The 15,716-nt window shown below is 29.8% G+C and overlaps 1 protein-coding gene across 2 annotated transcripts; it reads left to right on the forward strand.

Annotated features, from left to right (window-relative positions):
* Positions 1-10,305: 10,305 nt before the first annotated feature.
* Positions 10,306-11,718, forward strand: LOC126685741 (uncharacterized). Of its 2 annotated transcripts, XM_050379685.2 has the most exons (3): positions 10,306-10,848; positions 11,102-11,382; positions 11,504-11,718. In XM_050379685.2, the coding sequence occupies exons 1-3, from the start codon at positions 10,678-10,680 to the stop codon at positions 11,508-11,510; spliced, it is 459 nt and encodes a 152-aa protein (XP_050235642.1). In that variant the 5' UTR covers positions 10,306-10,677; the 3' UTR covers positions 11,511-11,718. The 2 variants fall into 2 exon arrangements, with proteins under 2 accessions (XP_050235642.1, XP_050235641.1); XM_050379684.2 differs by having other exon boundaries at positions 11,102-11,718.
* Positions 11,719-15,716: the final 3,998 nt, after the last annotated feature.

Raw genomic sequence — 15,716 nt, forward strand, 5'->3', positions numbered from 1 at the left:
TTTTTTTGACTTGGACACCCGAAAGAAGTGCCACGTGCCATGCCACGTCAAGCCATTAAAAATGTGACCGTGTTATTTTTGAAAAGAAATGAAAGGTGGTGTCCTAAATTGCCACGTTTTAGAGGTCGTGTTATTTTTGCAATTTCATGTAAAAATGGTGATTTTATATGTAATTAACCCTTATAAAAATTAAAAATTTTGAATAAAATTACAACAACTCGTAAAAATTTAAATTTATTTTACTATTAAGCCAAATAAAATGTGCAAAAAACAACTACAAATCATTCTCTGCTAAAATTATTTTGTTTTAGAATTTTTATTATTTTTACTCACATCACTTATTTATATTTAGTTATATTTTACATTTGTAGCTGAAAGTTTAAATTAGGAGTTTTTTCTTTGAATGGAATTAAATTAGGAGTTCATTTTATCATTTTTGACCTAAATGTTTACGTACATGGAGTTTTATTTTTATTTTTATTTTTATGTATATATACATACATATATATATATACATACATATATATATATATATGTGTGTGTGTGTGTGTGTGTGTGTGTGTGTTAAAATTTATTAAAAATATAATAATATGTATGTAGTATATATCTTCATAAAATTCAAAATAAAAATATTAAATCTATTACAATAATTTTTTATTCATAATTAATAAAATAAAATAATTGTATTAGAAATACTGTTTAAACTTATTAGTTTATTGTACTATAGCAGGAAAACACATGTATTTAATAATTTAATAAGATATTCTAATTTATCAAAATAATTAATTTTTTAGAAATAATTAAACATAAAAAATATTTAAGGATCTAAGTATAACTTTCAAAACATATAAGTAGCAAACATGCTACTTTTTCATCTTGTTTGGCTTATTAGGCGCAATATTTGACTCAACACATTGAGTCTTGCATATATACAGTACACAATTCAATTATGCATATACTTAACCCACTTTGTCGTTTGGTTGGCATTTTCCTAATCTATTATACAAACAGACGACTTCAAATATGAAGACTGCAGCAAGTGGAATAATAAATTCAGTCATGTCGTTTACCATATGCGTAGTTTTGATTTAGAAATCAAGTATAGTATAATTGTAAAACTAAAAACTGACAGACTAGGGTTGTCATTCGAATCAAAACACTGGGGGCATGGCCGATGTCCATCTAACTTGATATATCAAATCTAGTACTACATAAACCGACCAAAGTTATTGACCGAGTTAAAATGACTATTGGGTATATGGAATATCAGCATCCAACTTCGCGAGTCAGGTTGCATTAATTGTTGAGCGGTCATCAAGATATGTCACGCGGTTGATGATTTATATAAAAAAAATAGAATGAAATATACATTCAAGATAAAAAAAAAACAAGTTGATCATCCAAATTAAGGGAAGTTTGATCGTCTAAACAACTAACGAGTATTAAATTTTATTTATTTTTTTGTCTAATTGTCGATTATCGATTACAAAATCACTTAAATTTGATTGGTACTTTAGAAGGACTTGACAACAATACATCTCTTCACCTTTCTTAACATCCAACTAGAAAGACGTTGAGGGCATTGTTTATACTGGCATAAAACGAGTTCAAATGGATCGATTCGGGTTTTTGAGCCTAAAAGTCATAAATTATCGTTTTTTATTTACCATTATTAGTTTATTATTTATTTAAATAAGAGATCATATCTCACTAAAATAGGTTTTTAGAAATCGTGTTTCACTATAATAAATTTTTTTATTATATGGGATTTATCCTTATAAATAGTTAAGTTATTTTCATTAATGATATCTACACATTTTTATCAACAAAAATCAAAACTCAGACTTTTTATTTTAATTTTCGGATTGACCTTAACTTAGAAGTAGTTGGGTGTTAATCTCGTTTGCCTTTCTTCATCTCTGGATCGATACATTTAGTTTAGTGTAATTTAATTTAGTTTTCTCGTATTTCTGAACGTTCCTTTGACTAAACCGATTAAAAATCATACTAGAACAGAGCCCATTACAAACCTGAACAGAGCCCCATCATAAATTTAAAGATTCACATGATTGGATCATTTCCCGCAAACATAAATATATATAAATATTTCCATTTATTTTTTCTTGAATTTCATCTTAAGAAAAGAACAATAATACATTATCCTTTCTCTTGACAATCCATTTCAGAATATAAATTTTTCCTTTCAGAATGAAAAATTTAACATCATTGAAAGTGGCATCAATAGCACATAGAATTAGAAGCAAAAATGGTATAAGCTGAAAAGTTTACAAATGTTTGATATAATTTGTGCGTTGTCACATCGTTCAATGTTCACAAGCCTTTTATGATTTTTTTTTTCAATAATTGAAGTTAGGCATTATCCATTAATATTATTTTTTTTGATCGGAGGCATTATCCATTAATAAAAATGCCATTAGTGGCATTTGGAGGAAAAATTCTTAAATAGACTAAATTCACCACGTCATCTATAGACTAAACCAATCATATTATAACACCTCATTAAAATTAGGGCATTCTTGTAATATCATTATTCAAAAGTGTATGCAAATAACAAACGAAATTACAAAAATACCCTTATTTTAATAAAGTGTTATGATATGATTGGCTTACTCCACTGATGACGTGGTAGACTAAGTCTACATAAGAATTTCTCCATTCAGAGGCGGCACAACGTATAATTTGAAGTAGATTTTAGTTTGAATTATCGTTACGAAAGTTCTTTTTTTTATAAGTACAGTTTATAATATTGTCAAAGCCACAAATGAGTTAAGCTCCGAAAATTAGAAAATACCAGATAATCAGATGAAATTTAATTCGAACTAAAAAAATTTATGATTTCATCACCTACAAAAATAAACTTTCTATGAATAATTATTGGGTATAACCGTTGCGACATTCGTGCAATAAACCAATCATGCGCTAGCCATGTGGATTAATGATAAAAAAAATAAGTGATAATTAAAAAATTTCCTATCGTAAATTCTCATTGGTTTGTTGTAAAAATGATGTGGCGTAACGGTTGCGTGGGATAAACACTCACTTTCTATTTTAAGTCAATAGGTGGAGTAATTAACAAGTTTTAATAGCGAATATTTATTTCACGCAACGGTTATGCTATGTTATTTTTCTCGATAAACCAATAAGTGTTTGAGATATAAGAACATTCAATATTGTTTATTTACTATTGTTAAATATCTTAATATTATAAATGTTTTATGGGATTATCACACGAATAGTCGAATACTATGGTAATAACAGTTGCATTCTTTAATTATATTTTAACAGTAGCCACTTTCTTATATTTAAATTTTTATTAGATATCATTCATTAATCAGATGTTTTTGATCTTATCCTTATATTACAACTTCAAGTGGATGTATACTTTTACTTTTAATCTAATGATTCAATATATAATGTACTAGCGTTCGAACCGCACATTGCGCTATATTTATTTTATTTTTATTTAATTTTAAATAAAATTATAATAGAATTTTTTAAATTTCGTAGTTTATTAAACAAAATTATGATAATTTGTTTTACTCTTCTTTTGTAAATTATCTAATAAACAAAACTAGCAATCACCTAAGTAGCACGGAAACGGAAACGATACGAAACGGACACGGGGAAACGAAAGTTTTTCAAAATGAAGGACACGAAACGTGGGGGAAACGTGTAAATAACAAAAATTTAGGGTTATATTCAAAAATATTATTTAAATATTTATGATAATTAACAAAATAATTCAATTTAATGTACTAAATATTTAAAATTTTATAAATATATAAAAAATATAATACAATTCAACACAAATAAGTATATTTGTTGTATTGTGTGGGCAATGCGAATGTAAAATTTATGGGTAACTAGTTAGATTTTTTTATTTGTGGGTAATAATTTTAAATTTTTTACAACTTTAATTTTTATTATTTACAGAAACGGCCCGAAACGTTTCGTACGGGTGTCCAAGAGTTTCCAGTTTCCGAAACGTTTCCGAAACGGGAAACGCAACTTTATCGAAGTTTCCGTGCTTCTTAAGCAATCACCATCATATCCAATCATAAAAAAATAGACACACATTTTTTATTAGATTCTTAAATAAGTTCTCTATTTTAAACCTATAATAGGTGAATAATCTATTTTTAAAAAAACATATAAATAATTCTCATTTTAAAAAAACGTTCAAACTTCCCTCTAAAAGTCATTTTAGGTATAGCGATACTTAAAGAAAACTATTTATAGTATAGACTTAATTGTCAAAACAATTTTCAGTCATATACTAAGTATTTAGCAAAACCGATTGTTAAATCTTTAAAACCGTTTAAACGTAGACTTTAACTCTTTTAAAGTCTATTATAAACGTTTAACTTTACTTTTAAAATCTAATTTTAAAAGTCTTTAGGTTTAAGTTTAAAACTCTTTTCATTTTATTCTAAAAACAAATATTGTTTTCAAATATTTTTGGGCCAACGAAACCACGTCGAATTCTTAGGATAAAAGCCCCCGAAAAATCCCCTTCCCTCGGCTACATGACATGGTGCACAATCATGCACCTTGGGTGCATATTCGTGCACCCCTAGGCTCTAGATATAAAAACCAAGCTAAGCCCAGATGAAGAAACAGCCAAACTTTTTATTCAAAAATTACATCAGGAGAATTATAAGAAGAACATATAGTCTGGCATGTAGCACAACCATTGACCTCTACACATTATCCAAATCACTTGCCATCATAGATAAAATAACTATATTATTTCATGTGTCTTAGCGAGCTCAAATAAAAAAAATTCATGAAACATCTAATTTAGAATTTCCATGTCAATGGAAACAATACGGCGTGAATTTATTAGGAATCGTTTAATTGAACTAAGCCATTTGAAAACATGAACTTTTGACATATTGGAAAATGGTAACGTTACCTATACAGTTCCATCTTTTTGGCAAGCTTAGAAAATTGCTCATAGTCCCTTCTATTATATTTCTATCTCTGGATAAATTTCTTGGTCAATTGAGCTTATATTTCCATTCATCAATATTAAGAAGAAACCTGTAACAATGCTTACCCAAAATTAGTTTCCAACTTAACAACATAACTTAAAATAAAAAGTTGAAATGAAATAAGAAGGAAAAATCTTACAATTTTTAAAATTGAACATATATTCATCATCAGAAAACTGCTCGACAACATATTGGAAGAAAAGGCAGCAAATTGAGAGAGGGACGGATGAAGTAAGAAAATGAAAAGTAAGAGATCTTACAAACGGCTGCGTTAATAGTTAATTTTTTTTAGGACAATAGTTAATTTATAGTATTCAAATTTCTTAAATTCATTTTTTCCACAAAATGAAATGGTAAAAGAAGAAATATGCATCGTTGCAATTTATGAGTGTGGACATGTATAATAAATGGCTGTATTTAGTAGGTTTAGGCATTTAATAGTTTTAGTAGGCATTGATAATTTGTGAATTATTTAGAAAGAAATAAGTTTCAAACACAAAATACTTTGTATATGTTTTAACTTGTAACGTTAGTTTCAAAAGAAGAATAAAATTGTCGTAATGTTTCTAGTGTAGTAAATGGTACTATTTAAGGAATGTACTAAGGGTATTTCATCCTCTCTCTCTCTCTCTAAATTGCTCTCCCTTCTCTCTAAAAACTTCTTCTCCATTTTCATATTTTAAAGGGTGGGAGGAGGTGATTTCCGATTATACTATATAGTTTATTCTTATTTTCAATAAGACCTCTTCAATTTAAAGGCTATCGCTCCGGTAAGGATCTTATCTTTTTTGTAAGAATTTCTTTGTATTTTGTAGGATTTTGTGGCTTGATTTCTTAGATCGTTCAAGAATTTTTAGCGATTGTTCGGGCTTCAAAATAATCTCTTGTAGATCTACGATTTGAAAAGCTATTGATCTATCTTCTTAGAATTCCATTGACAAAGATGGTCGGAAATACAAACTTTCAAAGGAACAAGCGGGTCGCGTATGGCCGGTCTATCGGAGTAAAGGGCATATTCAAGTCCCGCTCCAACAGAAGTCTTGCTTCTCGTTACGTCAAAATTTATGCAGAATCTATGGCTAGATTTGCCGCTCCTTCTATTTACTTAACTTGTATGATAGTTTTGTTAGTTTTCTAGATCTACAAATTGAAAGATCATATTTTAGTCTTGTGATATGACTTTCTTTATGTAATTTAATCTTGATTAATGGATTCTAACTATGGGGTCTAAAAACCCTTTGGAAAAAAAATGGTACTATTTAAGGGGAATTGAAAAGAATAATAATTACTACTCCCTCCATTTTTTTAATTGTCACTTTAGGCAAATGTGTTTTTCCATCAATAGTTGTCTTTTTAGAAATTTAAAATAACATTAGCTAGTATCTTCTAAATTTATCCTTCCCCTAATAAATGACTATATGACTCAATTTACAAAAGTATTTATTAAATAGTAGGATTATTTGAGTATTTACTCTCATAATTTAAGACATAAACCCCATTTTCTTAATATGTATTTACTAAATAGACAACTAAAAAAAATGGAGGGAGTATCAATTACAAAACAAAAAGGAAATAATTAACTTCTAGTTTATTGATAAGTTTTGTAAATATAGACTAGAAGAAGGAATGAATATCATAATTAATTACGAGATAAAAAGGACAGAAAACTAGAAATTCTAAAATGTTTGTTTGTGGTTTCTTAAATAGACAGAGTTTTAAAATTGTGTGAATAATTTAGAGATCGTATGATAACTTTACTCATTTTTAAATAAATAAAAAAAAAGAGTAATATATATTTTTTAAATATTATTTGATTCTGTACGTATTTTTATTTTTCAATAGAAATTACAGCTAAGTGCTCATAAAAATATTTAATTAGCCATAATAGTATGTAAAAGATTGAATCCAAATAAAATATTTTTAGTAGATTGTAATTTGATAATTGTCAAATTCAATTTAAGAATCTTAAAGAAAAATAAATTATAGTGAAATAACTACCCTAAATATTACCAGATCAATAATTGATCTATTAACATTAAATGTTAAAAATTAATTGTTACAGGTTAGCAAATAAATAAAATTATGAAATCAACAAAAAACAATTATTTTTGATAATGAACATAGAAGTGTGCCACATGTCAATCCGTGGAAAAAAATATCCTGATTTGTATATATACTAGTTTTAACCCGTGCGTTGTACGGTTTTTTTTAATATTATTTAAATATTATTAGCTTACAATTTTTATATAATTAATTTTATGTTCGAACAATAAAAATAAAAATAAATATATAATAAAAAGTAGATAATAATTTTATAAATATTAAAATACATTTATTTTTATATTATCTAATGTCATAGTATATTACCTTCTCATAATTATTTATTCATAGTTTACTACTAATTATTAATCTTATAATATATTGTTAAGTAGTTTCCTGTAAAGAAACTAAAATAATAATTGATTTTAAAATAATTTATCCTTAAATTTTACAACTTCTAACACACATGTAAAATATATTAGTTATCTATAAGATATAAAAAATAGTAGTATAAGTAGTATATAAAAGTTATAGAAAATATAAGGGTATTATTAAAAAGATGATCGTTAAAAATGTTAATTGTGCAATTAAAATCATAATTTTAAAGTAGTTTTGTGTTTTTGATACGTTATATAAATTTTTATACTTCCATACGTGCAATGTTTGTTCATATTTATGTTTGATATTTTATAATTTTGTAATTTCATCTTACATTTTTATTTGGTTTAATTTTACATTATTTATTTTATATGTACATAACTTTTTTAAGTAATATATTGTTGGCACCATTTAAATTATATTTTTGATAGAATATTTTTATTTATTTATCAATTACTATTATATACCACATATTTCTTTTTTGAATTTAAACATAAATTGGTTTCACTAATATGCTATATAAATAATTAAAAATAAATTAATCAATTAAGCAAAGTATATCTATATAAATAAAAAAAATAAAAAATGGTATACCTGTAAAAAAATTACTCCATAAAAGAAAAACATATATAAGTATTAATTATTAATTTTGATGTTATGATGTGAAAAATGATAATTGCAGGACATAGATATTACAGAATTAATAAAATGTGAAGAAAATTATTATCACGAAAAAAAATTAAAAAATATTAGATATTACAATAATATTGTAACTAATATCCATTTTTAGAGTTTGATTTATTTTTTTTCGAACAAAATTTTCATTGCTCAAAACCACATGAGCCTATCATTTGTAGGGGCGATAGTTTTTTTCAATATACCAAGACATTAAAATATGATTTAATTGTTGGAACTTTATAATCAACAAATAACTACAAAACAGAGCTCTAGCATAATTTAGATGATAATGTTTTAGATTTTTTAAAATAATATACTTTTCAACTCCAACTAAATATTAATAACAATATTCTTAAATTTTTATTGTGTTTATTACTCAAGTATTTAAATTTTTGTGTTACATAGCTAATATACGAAAAATGCATAATATGTAAATAAATATCCTCACCTCAGACAAACACATATATGGAATTTTTTCATTAAAATTTCGCAAGATTTTTTTCTTCACAGAGATTCTTGCCTTTTCTATTCTCATAAACAATTTCAGAAAAAAAAAAATTTCATCTAAACTTTAAATGGATCTTTTCTCTTGATCATCACGGTAATTTTATAGTCTCTATCTCTTTCACCTGCAATTAAACACAATTATAAATTAAACTAAAATAAACTGTTAGATCAAAACACAATAATAAAATCTGTATATAATCAAAAATATAATATTTACAAAATCATTAACAAGTTTTAAAATAAAAAAAACAACATATATAAGAAGTTAGCAGTTTGAAAAGGAACAAATATATGAATATATATATATATATATATATAATGAAAATTTATGGTAACTCAAAAGATTTTTAGAATTGATGATATTAAACTCTTAAGTTTTTAATATTGCTATTTACAAAATACCAAAATAACAGAGAACAGTTAATTAATTGTTGATCAATCAAAGTGAAACAAATATGAAAATGGTACCTTTTGAGGTACACTATCATCTAAAATTGATGAAATATTGCCTGCAAGCCAAAACAAAAAATTATTAAGATATATATCATTGTGATAAATAAATTTGATGCCAAAAATTATCGACTCTTGATCAGGAAATTCCATTGTTCAATATCCAAAAAATTGATATAAGAAAAACGTCACTCGTGAATAAACCAAAAAAGAATAACCCGCTTAATTTATCATCATCATCTAAAAAAAATAAATGGGATTGAAAACAATACTGTAAAAAGCATGGATATTATATTGAGATGATCATAGATTCTAATATAAAAAAAATATAATAAATTTTTGTTGAAATCGAAATTTGAGTTGGTTGCTTTGGTGATTTTGATTAGAGGGTGTTGATGAATATATAGGAAAGTGAAGTGATGTGTGTATGTGTTATAAATTTTGATAATTATATTAGTATTAAATTTGTTTTGTTATTTTATTGGTTGATGAAGATGAAAGAACATATTGATATTAAAGAATTATTAGGTGGTAGTATTATAAAAATTAAATTCAAATAAGGTATATTTATTGGTTTTGTCAAATAATTTTATTAGCTATTCAAAATTTCAAATATTAACAATTAACAGTTTCAGTTAAGGTAGCTATATAGAAAACGTAATAATTAATTAGCTATTTTTAGTAACGTAAAGGTAAATGGTGTTAATTGATAAAATTAAAAAGACTTAGAAAGGAATAAATTAGTACTGAGTGTCTATTTATTTGTCCTATCTCGTTTAATTTTTACTTATAAAGAAAAGAAATGATAAATGCATGTATTAGCGGTTTCATAGAAAATATTAAGAGTGGTAAGTGGTTGGATTCTACAATGGGATGTAGAAAAATTAGGAAATAAAAAACAGAAGTTTTGTAATTGTGGCTAAAAAAAAGAAATGTTTACTACTGTAAAAAAATTAGAAGACAGAAAAATAAAGATGGAAAATCCTGGGCCTAAATGTTTTTGGCTTTTCAATTTATTAAACTTATATAAATGGAAAGATTAGAAGTTTCTTATTAATTTTTAATAACTAATTATTACTATCTTAGTATTATAAGTCATAACTATAGATTATAATAAAAGGGGAAGAATGAAAATAATATCATTAAGTCAATAGGTGTTAGGATTTGTGAGATCCAAGATTAGCTAGTGTAATATTAACAAAAGAAAAAACATCAAAACAATTTTCTTTAGGCCTAATTACTCAAAAACCCCCCACCTTTCACTTTGTTTTCGTTTATACCCTGACCTAGGAAAAATGTCATAAATACTACTGACCTTGTCAATATATTTCGCCCGTACCCCCAACCCGAAGCAGCACGCGCATTTGTCCAGCGTGGCATCCATATCAGCTAAAAACCCTGAAACGCACCGTTTATGACTCTGACGCACCGAATATCTGACCAAACCATGGTTAGTGAGGTGGCAATTACTAAAACGGTGCGTTTTGTGTTTGACCTTAGTATTTACCATTCTTCCTCCTTTCAAAATCGTTTCTTTTTTACAGAAACCCTAATTAACAAATTGAAAACATTTGAGAAAAGCTAACCTAGGATTTTCCAAAGCAACACTATGTCTTCAGTGTCGCTAACTACGAGGGGTCTTGATAACGTGAGCGACGAGCTGTTCAATCTCCCTGCAACGAAAGAACGTAGCAGGTGCAGGCATGGAAGGTTGTATCTGTACACTTCATGGACGAAAACGAACCCGGGAAGAAGATTCTGGCGCTGTTGTAAGTCAAAGGTAACTTTTATCTTTTCTTCCATAACTGATGGGTGTGATTCTTTTTTTTATTGAAGATCTGAAATTTAAAATTTATGTGCGAAATTACTGTTGTTTAACATGTGTAATGAAGTGTTGACTTGTTTTTTATACCCAGTTAGTAGAATTTCGTAAATTAAATACTGTTAGATTGGTGTTTTTGTGAAATTTATGGCTAACTTTAGTGTAAACCTATGGCTGTTAATTATGGTAGTGTCTAAAATCTATGTAACAGACCCCAGATGATTGCGGAGCATTTCGGTGGTACGATGAGGAGGTACCTTTCGAGAATATGATCAAGTTCGGAGTGCTGTTGGACAAAGTGAAAGGATTGACGGAGCAGCTTGAGGGTTGTGAAAATACAATTTCAGAATTGAACATAACAATTCAGAAGTTGGAAGAGAATCGAGACAAAGCAACCGTTGCTTTTACGGAGATAATAGATGAAAATGATTGCCTGAGGAAGGAGAATGCAGAATTGAAGTCACAAGCCGAAGGATCGCAATCTTGTTCCAGGTTTTGCAAGAAAGCTTTGATGACCCTGCTGTGTTTTTATGTTTTCTTTTATTTTGTTATTCAATGATCAAGTAGTAGCAATAAGTAAGCTATTTATGGATGTGATGTATGTTTTGTGTAGGTCTTGAACTGTTGAGAGGACGAAGTTATGGTGATGGGAGGTGGTAGTATAACGAACCAGTGTACTTTTGTTAATTTAGGACTAATTACTAATGTAGTCCCTGTAATTTATGGTGTTTGGAGCTAGTGGATTACTACCGTAATGTAATAGTGTGTATTTAGAACACGACCTTTGTTATGGTACGATAATTATCTATGTAATATTATTGATATCTATGCGACAATTAACTATGTTTTGTTATACAATTAGTAATTTCATTTCTTGTAAAATTTGTGGTGCTTACTGTTAGTAGTATAATGGTCCTATGAGTACCAATGGTAAGAACCCCTCTATGGCATGTGATTGTACATAAGCAAAAATAAGCAAAAATGGCATCATGCAGATTACAATTACAATATTGATTAATAAGCACCAATGCAAATACTAAATATGTAATATATTAATTAGCCAAAAAAGCAAAGTTTGTAGAAACACCTTTGCTGTACATATTACTTCACATCCTGGTGAAGCCAAATAAGGTGAACATCCTAGGTAACTAAGCCTATTACTTCACTTCCTGTTAACCCTTACAACTGCACATCACCTATATTCCTTCATATCCTTCTGACCCAAAAAAATATACATCACCTGTATACCTATTGCTTCACATCGAAGCACAAAAAATTAAGGTTTATATACCACCACCTATTGCTTCACATCGAAGCCCAAAAAATAAAGGTTTATATACCACCACCTTTTCTATAGCTATTGCTTCACATCTGTTTGAAGCAAACCAAAATTAAAGGTTTAAACTAACACCTTTTTACATACCAAAAAATCATAAAACCGAAAACTTAATAATTACGGTTGCATCTTCTCTTTCCCCTTCCTCAATGGGAGTTTTCCTAATCTTGGTGCTGCTGCTTGCGTTGCCGTTGACTTGAAAATAACTGATGTGGCCGCTCGGGAACCCAGGTTGGTGGTCGATCCTTCCTGCGAGGATATGGCTGGTCGTGCACCTTCGTTTGTTGTCGATCCTTCCTGCGATGACATTCGTGGCCTATTATTTCTTCTTGCCGCAGCGGCAGTTGAAACCGCTCCACTAACATATCTATTGCCATCGTCGGAAGCAGGCTGCATGAAGGATATTAAGATGGAATAATGACAAAGTGATTCAAATAACACAAAAAATTAAATGATCTCAGGCTCTAACTTAACCAAATAGACAGTAAATAAAATTTCAGGCTCTATTCAGTTATAGGCATGATATGCTGAAACTAATTACCTATAAGAGCATGAAACGGCATATAACCTGCTTATTCAAAAAACAAAGACCTATGTAGAACTTAAGCAAGAAAGACAAAGCAAAATTCAATTCAATCAACAAAAACAGAAACGCAACAAAGACAAAGCTGCCCTACCATTATCATTTAATCCTCACAATTGTAAGCAACAAAAATAGAACTGACTTGAAATGCCCCTTTTGCAAGTTTTGCTTCACATGATTAATCAGAACTTAAGCAAGAAAAATAGAAACGCAACAAAGACAAAGACAAAGCAGTTTAGGGTTAACCAACAAAAACATAAACGCAACAAAGACAAAACAGCCCTACCATTATCATTTAATCCTCACAATTTTAAAGGAAAGCAAATTATTTTTCGACACACAACACCGGCCGACAACCACTCCTAAACCCTTTTTTCAACCCTGAAAACCCAACGTAGTACCGCTGGAAAATCGGAGCGCCAGTTGATGGGTCATTAATGAAGTGGAACCGGAATAAACCTTCCGGGTCTACCCTTCTCAACTCTGCGTCGTACGATCTGAATTTAGTGTAATGGGTTTCAAGAGACCCTCTGATGATAGTCATTGCCGTATTTTTCGCTCTATAGCAACATGAAGTTGTGACTGTTAGTCCAGAATACTTGTCCTTGAGATCACCTATCATATAACGGGGTTTGTATGCAGGTTGTCGCCTAAACTTCTGAATAAATTCTTTCGCCACCCACTCTGATGTCGCTTGCCTGTTTTTCGATGCTCTCTGACACGTGTGCTTGGTCTCCAGCCCCGTGATCCGAAAGGAAGTGCACGACTTTCTCCTACTAGCATATAACCTCCATGTGCAACCGGGTGCGCATAAAGCTTCAACCTTATACTTCTCACTCTTTTTCCAGCGTATATCGTGGCCATTGCAGATAGCCCACTGCTGTACAGCATATCTCACTTGTACTTTGTTCATGAAGACCATGTACATTTTAAATTGTAAGTCTTCATGGTTCCACTTCGGGTTATAGAACACTTTGGTTCGTCGCTTCCTCTTTTTAATTTCTAAATTATCCCCATCGCTGCTAGATGGCGTGAGCAGCTCACCATCACTATCCGCATACACACTTCCACCATCAGACTCTTCACAACCAGCATAGGCATCTAAATTCCCAACTGCCCCTCCTTCCCAATACTTTCCATTTATACTTGCAACACCTCCAGGAGCTTCAAGCATGCCATCCAAACCCAACCCATTAATGCTATCAATGTCATTACTTCTTAATTTTTTCTTTTCTCTCCTAGCGTTTGCGTACTCATCATCAAAGTCACTCCCACCTTCGCTAACGCTAACATCATCACTGTCTTCATTGCTGCCACATACATATGTGCTGTCAGAGTCATCATCTACATTACCGGTCTCCATTTCGGTGGCTTCATTTTCAGCTGCTATTTTTTCAGTTGCCGCAGGACCTTCCTTCTCAATGGTAGCAATTTCAGTAGCCATATCACCTTCATTCTCAGTGGCTGCATTCTCAGTGGCTGCATTCTCATCCTCACAGCCCTCTATTGCATCCCTAACACTTTCATCTATATTGAAATGTTCAAACTCTTGAGCTGTCTTCTTACACTCTATAAACATTTGAACATTGCCAAACGCGTAACCCTCGTTGAACAACCGTCTAATACCATCATCATCCTTCACAAGCGTAACCTTATTCCAATCCCCATTAGGTTTGTAGTACCCGATGCGACTGATTTCTGGGTACCCCAAATCCTTAACCCTTTGTGCTATGTCGGCCATTGTAAGATTCTCGTCCTGATACCAATACCCTTTTAGTGATTTCCCACCCATAACAGTAATGTATCGTGTCCCAGTCATCTCTACATCGACCCACACCTGACATGGTGGCCTGCCAAGAAAAAGGACATACTAACATCAACAAACAACCTATGTAATCATACAAACAGCATATATAAAGTCCTGCAAACAACATCCTAAGAGAGAATACAAATTGCAGATCACAATTCAATATTAGCTATACACATTTAAGGGGTATTGAATTTGATACCAAAGTAAAAACTACAGAGAACAAAAAATGTATGAGTTGCTGCTCTAGCAAAGCAGGAAATTATGTACCTTCTTCTAAATACCAAAATCCATAAAATTACCCCAATTTAGAAAACCCTAAAAATCCAATTTTACAAAATCCCTAAAATTACTCCAATTTACAAAAACTCTAAATCAGAATTTATCAAAGCAACCTACAATTACACCCATTGACAGTAGTAAAAATTATAACTGAAACTAACAGGCTGAAATTCGACAGTTCCTAGGATTCAAAACAACAAACCTTAAAACCGTAATTTATCATAACAAATGAAAAAAAACCCTAAAACCCAAAATTAGTTGTTACAAATTCAACCCTAATAATTAAATTTTCCATAATCCCTACAATTAACCCCATTTACAAAAACCCTAAAATCAAAATTTTCACAAACCCAAAAATTAAACCAATGAACAGATACAACCACAGAATACGATTAAGCTCTTACCTGTAATTCTCGGGTCTTCCTCTTCGATGTCCTTTTCCAAATGTATGTTCGTTTTCTTTTCTTTTACCCATTACTGAATAAAAACGCTATTCAAACCACGAAAACAAAACAAATCTTCGTCGTTTATTATGTCTTTAAGCTGACGAATAAGTTCATGTTCGACGTTTTCTTCTTCTGCAGTTTTGAGGGTTCAGAGCATGAAGAGTTTAGGGTTTTTTCTTTTTCAGTTTTAGGGCTTCGATTTTACTAAGGAAGAATGATAAATCCTAAGAGTTTAGGGTTTTTTTCTTTTTCAGTTTTAGGGCTTCAAACACAAAACGCACCGTTTTAGTAATTGCCACCTCACTAACCATGGTTTGGTCAGATATTCGGTGCGTCAGAGTCATAAACGGTGCGTTTCAGGGTTTTTAGCTG

The sequence above is a fragment of the Mercurialis annua genome, linkage group LG6 (assembly GCF_937616625.2).
Source record: "Mercurialis annua linkage group LG6, ddMerAnnu1.2, whole genome shotgun sequence".
Taxonomy (NCBI): domain Eukaryota; kingdom Viridiplantae; phylum Streptophyta; class Magnoliopsida; order Malpighiales; family Euphorbiaceae; genus Mercurialis; species Mercurialis annua.

Coding starts and splice junctions, on each gene's coding strand:
- LOC126685741 (XM_050379684.2), top strand. CDS start 10,678: ATGTCTTCAGTGTCGCTAACTACGAGGGGTCTTGATAACGTGAGCGAC. Junction 10,849..11,101: donor GGCGCTGTTGTAAGTCAAAG/GTAACTTTTATC, acceptor TCTATGTAACAG/ACCCCAGATGATTGCGGAGC.